The sequence below is a fragment of the Myodes glareolus genome, chromosome 7, assembly GCF_982192425.1.
Source record: "Myodes glareolus chromosome 7, mMyoGla1.1, whole genome shotgun sequence".
Taxonomy (NCBI): Eukaryota; Metazoa; Chordata; class Mammalia; order Rodentia; family Cricetidae; genus Myodes; species Myodes glareolus.
The window spans coordinates 82,651,162-82,661,802 of record NC_142032.1 but is presented as its reverse complement, the minus strand read 5'-3'; the positions used below and the strand labels follow the sequence as shown (position 1 = coordinate 82,661,802).

Here is a 10,641-nt window from a genome sequence, read left to right as displayed (position 1 = left end):
AGGTCCTGCTCTCCCTGTGTAGTGAATGTTGAAGAGAAGAAAATGTGAGGGTGAGCCAAGATCTCAAGTCTCCCTATGCACCAGATCAAAGTCCTGGATAACCCACATGGAGATGCCTGAAAAGCAGGAGAGCCAAACCCAAAGAGGCAAAACCCAAACATCTGCTGCAGTCCTTGGGCCCATCTGGGGAAGGGGCACTGACATGGGGTGACATGTTTTAAACCACTTTCTGCTGGTTTAGGCCTCAAGTCTAAGGGAGGTTTAATACAAAGGAGAAATGGAACAGGTCAAGGGACTTTGCCACATCTTTGCTTTCTTCAGGAAGACTTCAGAGCTAAAATGTGTTTGCAGACACATCGCATTCAAGTATTTGAAAATAATCCTCCAAATTCACTGGCAACAAAGTGCCCTTTAAATATTTCTGTAAAAATTTATATATTTTATGATACGTGAACATGTGCAGGCATAATTGAACCTCTTTAGTGCTGTGCTAAGCTAAAGGAAAACCTTACTACTCCAAATTAGAGGATGAAGTGCCATTTTGGATGATCCAGAGTGGCCTACCCAACTTGCCACGATGCTGTGCATCCACGGTACTCACTTCTCTGGGAGAAATGGCTGACTAGAATATTTGCACGATGAGCATGGCCAGCTCAGAGATGCTATTCTCAGCTCATCTCAGGCATTTCCACCCTCAGATAAGACATTAAAAACTGGTAAACTGGACTTTTAAAATACACTGGAGAATACTGAGCTCTGTTGCCCCCAAGTGGTCACAAGTGATACAACACCACACTAGAGAATTATCTTTGTAGGCAAGATAGCTAGAAAATAAACAAAACAAAAAAACAACTCAGAAGAAGACGGTTAAAAGCCAGGTTCTAGGAGGCTGGAGAGATGCTCAGTGATTAAGAGCATTGGCTGTTCTTCCAGAGGACGTGGGTTCAGTTCCCAGCAGTCACACAATAGATCAGTCTTTAGAAACTCTAAACTCCAGGGGATCCAAGAGTCATTTCTAGCTTCCCCCTGGGTACTACGTTCAGGCACAAATGGTGCACTTAGACAAATGCAAGCAAAACACTCATACACATAAAATAAAAAATAAAGCAGAAACTATGTGTATAAGAGGTGAGAAAAGGCTAAGGAAAGAATACTTTTTATGTTAAAATTTCCTCTTATCACCAAAGAGTAGCAATGAAGAAAATCTGTTGGAAGTGAGACAGAATGTGAGCTTTCTTGCCCAGCTATGTAGCTCAGGACATCTAGTCTCTCATATCTCTCATTATATCACTCATATAATTTCTGACTGGGAACAAGTATGGATGATCTTTTTACACAGCGATTGCATGGGGAGTCAGCTAGTCTGCATGGTAGTATCCTGTAACTTGATGTTTTTACCTGAAATGCTGCAACTTTAAAGCATTATGTTATACAAATCGATGCAGTACAAATACTAGTCAACATTTTTTTTAAAAAAAAAAACTGGTTTGGCAAAGGGAGAAAAAAAGGAGTATGTCTTGAAGAAGGCATCATGTAGTAAATTTATTATGTTTTGTTACATTTCCAGTTTTCTCTTAATTCCAATTGTATACTATATAACCAACTGCTGTCTCAGAAATAAAATGTTTTAAACATAAAAATATAAATTCTGCTTCTTAAAAGTGCATACACCTTGAATAATAAAATATACAAATAAATAACAGAAGGCAGTGACATACCTCATGCACTTGGCCTAAAATAATTTAAAATGTAGGATACACTTTCTTCCAGCCTGCAGGAAAGATACTCTGCCATCCTTTTACTGAAGAATTTATACAGAGCTCACTACTGGCTCATGAATGACACCAAAGCATTTTGTGTACAGTGATATGACATGCAGCTTTTAAGACAACTAGAGAAATAAACGCCGCTGTAAATACACAAGAGAATCAAGAAACCATTTTGGTAATGAGGCCCATATTCAATTTTAACCAGTGGTGAGAGGCACAGTTGGTGAGCAGACCTACACAGAGCATAAATGCCTACAGGAAAGACCGACAGAACCGCAAGTGCAGAAACGCAGTCCCCCAGTCTGGAATAGCACCTAGGAAAGTTCATGCTGCGTGTCCACAGCAGCAGAGAGCCCGACTCTGGGAGGCCGTGTGCCAAAGCTGTTCCAGCTCTGGTTTTTCCTGATACCCTTACTCCTTAAAATATGAGCCCGTCAGATAAACTGTTTCTTTCTCCTTTTTGTAGGCAGCCTGATGTTCAATGGGATGAGGCCACACAGCACAGCAGATTATTTTGAAGATGGTATAGTGCACCTGGCTCACCACAGATTAAAACCAAACTTCATGTGCCTCTGTAGGTAACATATACTGCCAAATTCCTGGATAGATATTGATTTAATTACATAAAAAAACAGCAATGAGAGCGTCAAAATAATTTCAATAGAATGTTTCACATTTGTTTTTAAATTTAAAAGGACTCCTAGAGCTACATTCTGAGCAGGAAAGACCTAGAGTGGAGTGCAATCAGAGCAGGGGCCCATGCAGCCTGTGGTTTGCAATCGTGCTGTCAAAAGCAGAGCAGGGTCTGCACGGCTAGACAGCTAGCCTTCTACCGTCTTCTGCCATATTTTCTAACATGGAGTGACTTCCCTTCCTGCATGGGTCTCAGCCCGACAGCAGAATCTGAACAGAGGCTCTGGGAATGAACTCGGACCCCTTGGGGCACTCTGCTTGCCACCAGGAAGTAAGGACAATCCCCAGACTGGCAAGTAACATACCACCCATAAAATGCTTCACAGGTCCAAATCAGGCCTTAAAGTCAGAAAGTTCTTGTCCCCTGAATTCAAGCAGGGGATTGACAGCTTCTTTTAATTTTCTTGTCCAACGCAACTGAAATTCCTCCTGAGTACTTTGTATGGCAGTGATGATTCTCGCCATAAATTGTTGGCAAAGAGATGGTATACCACATCCTTCTTGATTCTGACCGGAATAAGGAGAGAAAGTCACCCAGCATCAAAAGCCTGGGAGAGGCCCAGGCATTCCAAGTCCCTTGATGATCCTGGTGACCTAGGGTGAATCATCCAGAAGAGGCCTGGGGACAGTATATGTATGAGATTCAAAGACATCTTTCACATATGCTATGAGCCTCTGCCCCATCCCTGCCCCATGGAAAACAATGGTTTTAAATGAATGTGAGACGGATCTAGACCTGAATCCATTGTTTAACACTACCATACATTTCACATCCTTAATCTTACTGAGACCAGTGGGTGGGATGTCCCAGAGTCTTCGTAAACACCTCTAAGTCTCTACAAAAGCATTTAAAAATTGTTAGCACTATATGAAGCCACATCTCTCCTTGTGATGAAGGACACCAGAAGATATAAAAAATTAAAATCTATAGAAAATGGCAGGTTATTTCTTAGAACAAAATACTTTAGGAAAGTCTTCAGGCTAAATACAATATATACACCAGTGTATGTTCAACATATCCAATCCACTCCTGCTTGCAAAATACTATTTTACACACAATCTCACCAATGATAATTTTAAAAAAAGACTGGCAGAGAAAGAGACGCAAAGCAACCTAAAATTCATACTCAGGATCACCTACACTGATGACAAAGCCACGCTTTAAAAATTACAAATTCAAAAATAGAGCTCCAGGATCTGAGTTGTCTTTTTTCTTTTTTAAAACTCAATGTTTAGTGTAGTTTCTCTGTATGCTTTTCAATCGGTTGCTTGCATAGGTAGTATGAGCATGCTTTCTGGGCTAGATGGAGGGCATGCAAAACTGCTGTCTCTACTTGGGGGTGAAAATGATCGGTCATGCTCAAAAGGCAGCTAGGAAGAACAATCTGGGGTCTGATCACAAGGCAACATGGGACCCCAAGCACTGACTGAAACAAAAGCATGATGTCCCAACTGAAGGTGCAGCCAGTTGAACAGCAATGAGTTCTTTGTAAAACTCAAGCAAGAGCAGCCTGCATATTAGCAGCTAAGTTGGCTTTATGGTAGGCACTGGTTTGCCAGCAAAGTTTTCCCTTCTCAACTCCAAAATCTAAGTATCAATGCACCTCCAAACCGTGTTTTGTTGAAACTGTGCTTATGATTTTCATCCTAGCTCAAAAGTCCAAACCGGAACACTAATTACCTTTGTATTCAATGACAATCTACACAGGAAACTGTAACTTCAGCTATTAATAATCTATCAAAATGAGATGTGATGCCATGTGCCCATCCACTTAAAGAGGGTTTATGTGAAATGAGCTTTGTTCACAACTCTTTAATCCATATTCTTTAAGCTGCCATGACTGCTCCCTTAACACACCACTCCTACTTATTAGTTAGAAGGGTGACAGTGCATCCCATCCCTCAACAATCTCCATAGCCATCACACAGAAACACAGAGGGTTGATTCTAATGTAAAGTGACCAGGTACTAGATTTAACCACTATACAGTACAGATGGCTCAATCTGACCCAGTGGCCAGAAGAACACAATGTCTCCAGAGATAGACAAGGATACCTTTGGTTTCCAGACAAAAACTCAAGGAACCTCAGGTCTGACCCAACCATAATGTGTTTGGGTGTTTCTGATGAAGACCACAACTCCATGGCAGGCCGTTTGCTTTGGTGTCTCCCAGGACTCCTCAACTACAGCAGATTGCTGAAGCTTTCCGCTTGCCTCTGCAAAGCAGGTCCAAATGAATTGAATGTGGCACAGCAAAGATATACCACATTGCCCTATTGATCGGACATGGCACTACTCACTCTCAGGCATAAGAAGAAATAAATGAGGTTGGCGAGGGTTGTAAGGGACATGAGTAAGCATCATCATGAAGGCAAGGTGGAAGGCTGACTTAAGGGATGGTGTAGCCTCATGTGCAGGGTGCTCTACAGGAAAAGAGCAAGGATAAACGGAGGCCTATTTAACACCCCCCCCAAAAAAATTACCAATGCATCACTCTGTTGGTTGGTGCTGTGTTCCTGCGGGGAATGACTGCCCTAACCAGGCTCAGTGGGTTGCCAAGCAGAAACTCAGGTCTACCATCTGAGTAGGTGATTTTTGAGGTCAAAAATCACTATATTCAAATCGCTGGAAAAAGACTGCAATAACTTAACCCTGTCACAGAACTGAATGAACCAAGCGGCAACCCTCTCATAAGCTCTTTCACTTCAGACAGCACTGTCAGAGCAGCCTTTTCTGGGTCTTAAACACACCCCAGCAGTAAGAAATCAGACTGCATTGTTTCCCAACCTCACAAGCATGGCAGCTTCACAGCCTAGACAAGGCTAATTTTTTTCTATTGAATTAAAATATGAAATAAGGACTAAACTCCATATACATACATCTTTTCAATTTTATTACATTATAGAAACTGTCTTTCTTGATCCCATGGAAAAGCAGAGACTTGTAGAGGATTTCTCTGTTTTGTTTAAGAAAACATGATACACGTGGGAGGGAGGATCCATTCCTACTGCATTCAAGAATAAAACTATGTAGTACTGTGAAAATTAAACTAGCTTCTAGTCATCTTAATTATGGCAAAACAGCTTGTTATTAAAAATCCTTTGTCTTATCACATTCTAATTCTAAGACCATTTCAGAGGCTCAAATCACACAAATGCTCAATTCCTGATGCTGATGGTCTCACATTTGATGCTTTTTTTAGAAAATAAAAACAATAAAAGAAAACAAGATTGGTGGCTAAACACTGCTGGGGCTGACCTTGTGCCACTTAACAATGATGACATGAAAAGGCAGCTGTCACCTCAGTCACACAAAGGCAGGAGAGCCTGGAGGCTTTGGGAAGCCACAGGGAGTGGGGGGAGGGGGGACAGAAGCAGCCAGTACAGGACTGAGTGCAGTGGGCACTGCTCACACACACTGGATTGTGTGGAGCACTGTGGTAACGTGCACAAAGCTGAACACTTAAGCCTCAAATACCACAAGGGCTGAAAATCTCAGTCACCCTGAACCTGTAAGCTACCAGCTAATGTCCATATTAGCAGCAAAATAAACTTAACTAGTGGAAAGTACTTCCCAGGAGGTATTCTTAACATAAAGAACAAAAGGACAGTGCAGAAATCAAACTGCATGCACATATGCACCGCGGCCACTTCACAGAAATACTGAAAAGGGAGTTCATGTGGACCTGGAACCATGAGCTCTAGTATATAACAACACATAAACTCAACATGCTATATTTAATGACAAAGTGACAAATGCTACTCTGAGAATCAAGACCACAATTCTCTCGATATTAAAAAAAGAAGAAGAAGAAAAGAAGAGAAAAAAAAAGAAGACACTAAGAAACTGGGCTGGAAAGCATTTCCAAGTGATTTCCACAAGGCTTGGAAAACTGTGTTTTACCTGTGAGAATCCAGTGAGGTCTGAGGTTCCCCTTTTCATCTATAATAACACAATTGACAACAACATGCCAGAGGGAACATATGCCAGACTCTGCTTGAGTTCTGGGTCTGAGGTTAACTCTTCAGGACAGAGCGGACATAAAAGAGCTACAGAGAAGCAGTCAGAAGGAAGACTGACAGGTACGATCCAAAGTGCATGTGCAATGCTTTGTCTCACAACACATCACCACACCGACCAGTGGCTCTTGGTAGGAGGCAACTTCTTTCTTTTCCAAGCAGCAAGACAAGGCAGTAAGCACACAAGGGGAGTTAGGAGATGCTCAAACTTCTAACAGAAAAAAGCAACATCAGGGGAGGAGAATGATAAACTCAGGCTTCCAGCTTGGAATAAAATTTTTTTCTGGGAATCTTTCAAAAGCATTAACTGTTCAGCTACAGTTTTTGAACTACAGTTTTTGAACATTCCAATGGCCTTAGCCAGCAAATTTAGAATGAAAAAAAATATTAGTGACTGTCTTTCTGACTATCCAAAAATTGCCAAATCTTAGAACATATCCAAGGAGTCAAGACAGGCTAGGGTATGCATATAAATGCAGATATGAAGGTAGCAATAGATTTTCTGTCTACCTCTGAGACCTCTACCTGTGGCAGTAGGAGAAAGGACAGTCACCCTCCCCCATGTCATCTTCCTCTTGAACCATTTATTAGTAATGTACATCCATCCTAAACTAGCTGAGTAGATATACCTGAGAAACATTAGTGTTAAGATATTGTCCTTACAAAGACTGGTAGATGGGGCCAAAGTGCAGAAAGCAAGTTTTCCCTCAGTTTACGTTGTTGTTAGTGTCATAGTTTTTGTTTTTGTTTGTTTGTTTGTTTTCTAAGTTCCTGATGGCACTCAACAATCTACATGAAGATAAATTCTGTTCAGATGAAACCCAAGTCAAACAATTCGTCTGTCTACACACTGATAGCTTAATTGGTTCACAGGTTTTCAAACCCTAGTGTCCAACCAAAGTCATTAGAGTTCTCTAGAAAGAAATAAGTACAGTTGCTAAAGGGACTATCCAGATTATTTTCTACAGTTATTCCAGTTAGCTTGGTATCAATGCTTTGCCTATGGCTGTTATTTGGTTCAATGGCAGAATAAGGCGACGCTTTTAACAATTTGAATTCCACACACACACTCATATTCTCTCACACAGTCAGGCACATGACCCAAAAAAATACAAAATAAAAGCATAGAGGGCTTTGGTGGGAAGGGAGTTCTAAATAAATAAACATCTGTACAGATAAAACACCCAGATTGCAGAAGATCACTGGGGTTTTTGAGAAGGCCGTGCAGAGGTTTGCATGCTAGAAGACAGCTTTTTGGAGCCTTTCTCGGTGGCCAGCCTGCTACTGGGAGACAAGGGAACTCCGGAATCTAGCTGGGAAGACTTGGATCTTCGAGCAGATAGCAAGGAATGTTTAGCAGAAGCAGGGTCCTTTGAGACAAGCTGTTCTTTTCCAACTGCATTTGTGTTTGGCTGCTGTGAGCCTGGGGACTGATGGCCTTTCTCTGCCTTGTCATCTGTGGTGTTCTTACTGACGGACTTGACAGAGCTCCCACCAGCCTTTTTGGACAGCAAGGTTGTCTTGCCAAGATCAGTGGACCGCCGGGTTTCTTTCTGTCTCAAGGCTGACTTAAAAAAGGACAGTCCCTTGTCCTCAGACTTGCTGTCCCTCTTCAACCCAGAGCGCACACTTGTGCTAGGTGAGCGCAGGCTGGCCATGGAAGAGCTCCGAACGTGTTTGCCATCAACTCTGTTGTCTCCTGATCTGGCCTGATTCACCCGAGGGGAGCTAGGTTTGGAGGTGGAGGTGGAGGTGGAGGTGATACTGGCTCTGTCAGAACCTAAGCTTTGTCTGGAACCCTCTCTACTCAAGCTCCGGTCAGAAGTCCTGCTCTTCCCAGAAGGTAAGGAGCCCCTGGAGGCAGGGCCTGGGGCTTTTTTGGCAGATATGGAGGAAGAAGAGTAAGTGAAGGCAGAAGTAGACTTTTGCTTCTGTGGTGAAGGAGATGACATGGATTCCTGGGACCTGGGGGACAATTCTTTTTTGGGTTGGGTAGAGGCAGGGGATGAACGCCTTCCACTGGCCCTGGAAGAATCTGCTTTGCTCCGACAGCGGGCAGGTTTCAAGGAAACCTTCACAGGAACAGGTGAAGAAGGGGATGGACTTGAAAGAGAAGATTCCTGGCTGGCCAAGGCGGGCCTCCCCTTCCGCATGCTCTTCTCTGGCTCAGAAGTGCCTTTGGAACTAGGGGATCTCTTGGTTGTGCTCTCTGGCTTCTTTGTGAGGGAGTCTGGGTGGCTTGGAGGTCTCACCTCTTTGACTGGAGAGCTGTCAACAGAATCACTCTGATCCACATAAGCAATCTGGTTATTATTATCAAAAGGATCAGAAATGGGGGGCAAGCAATCCCCTTGTGCTAGATTTTTGCTTGGTGTGTCTACAACACTGGAGTTCAATTTTCGAGAGTCTGACTCATCTTTGAACACACCTTCCATGACAGCCAATGGGGCCCGGCCCACAGTCTTGTGCTCTCGTCTACTGTGACTGTCACTTGGTTCCTGGTGACTACCAGAAAGGTTCCGTAGACTACCAAAGCAAGATATGGACACTTTATCATCACCTGCCTCCCCAATCCTTTCAAGAGTGGAGGCAGACCCATGGATCGGGGAGTCCCCTGAGAAGCGGGAAGGAGAACTGGAGCGCATCTGTAGCTTGGCAGACAGGGACCAAGAAGGCCGCATGCAATTTTCATTGACAGCCAAGGGGCTGGTGACAGAAGATCTGGATGACAAGCTTTGACGCTGCACACTTCTCACAAACGGTCGAGTAGAAAAGCCTCCTGCATAGCAGAGAAAATTCTGTCAGACTAAATCATCAAAACTTCTTAGTAACACCTTAAGACACTGAAGACAGAGCAAGGGCAAACCCGGGGGAATGACAGGACCATGACCTTCAATGCTGGCCTGTCTGCTAGAGTCAAGGATAACTGTGTGCTTTCAACCCTTCAAAGACCAGTTTCCTTATCCACAAAATAGGGTCATGCTAAGTCTCAAGTCAGCAAAATGTTCTCCATCTACTTCATCCTACATCAGGGTCAGTCCGCTTTCTGTCAGTCTGTTAGGCTGTTCAGGCGGCTGCTCAGCTCTGTGACCTTACCATAAAATCAGTCACAGGTGGCACACAATTAACTATGGATGATTATGTTCCAAAAACTATGGAAAAGGTGCTGTGGGAACTCCTTCCGCTCCTTCAGCCAATAGTCGTTGTGATACCGGTAAGTCCACTGCAGCATGGTCTCTTTCGATTTAAAAAGCAGCGGCAGCCCTCAGCTCTCTCTCTTGCTCCAGTGACTAGAATCCTTTCCTGGCTGTCATGTAGGACGGTGTTCTGTAAGTTTTTTCCACTCAAATAACCCTTTGAATCCAAACTGGTGTGGGATTGTTTTGCACTTTAAAAAAGTAGCCACATGTGGCCTCTGGCTATAATCTGGTGACTGTCAGCCTAATTAAAGAATTAAATAACATCTAAGAAGTCTGTGTCCAGCAAGGATCCGGGCACTCTCAGATCTTCACTAAACATGAGCTTCTAACCCAGCTCCTTCATTGTCCAGAAGGACGCCTGGAAATCACTGAATGAATTCCTTGACCAAAATGACACACGAACCCATAACCTCATTGCATGCCCTGTGGAAGTAAGCCTGTAACAGGCAACAATGAAAGGGCACCAGTGGGGAGAACTAGAGTCTTGGATATTATACATACTACCTTCAATGACTGGTAGACTAATATTTGCAACGGCTTAAACCTTTCCAAGGCAATACCAAGCTGAATTCTGCATGCCTCTGTTACTGCAGCTGTGGCCTTTGTAACTTCTAAGAGTCAGGTTCTGTTCTATGTGACCACTGAGCATGACTAAATGATGATGATGCTTAAGAAGATATTGATTTCACCAACCAGACTACTTAAAAATAGATTAAGGTAAGCTACTTCTGGGTTTATTGTTAAAACAACAGCAAATTCCAAATTTACAGGACTGTGGTGAAAATAATGTCCACCTAAATAGGTATAGGATCACTAGTCAGCTTTTCCTAAAATACTAGGAAAGAGAAAGGGCTTAGCAACAATAGTCTAATATATTTCAGCTCACAAGGAAAAGAAGCAAAATGCCAAAGTGGGTAGAGCCAGAGCCATGCCGCAGCTCTCCTAGTTTGATTTCTTTCC

The 10,641-nt window shown here is 43.0% G+C and overlaps 1 protein-coding gene across 1 annotated transcript in view; it reads right to left on the bottom strand.

The window, feature by feature from the left end:
- Window positions 1-1,517: 1,517 nt before the first annotated feature.
- Usp31 (ubiquitin specific peptidase 31) overlaps window positions 1,518-10,641 on the bottom strand; it is a 59,240-nt gene continuing 50,116 nt past the window's right edge. Inside the window, exon 16 of the mRNA XM_048460146.3 lies at window positions 1,518-9,260. Within this exon, the coding sequence (XP_048316103.3) occupies window positions 7,681-9,260 (1,580 nt within the window). The 3' untranslated portion in view covers window positions 1,518-7,680. The remainder of the gene's footprint in view (window positions 9,261-10,641) is intronic.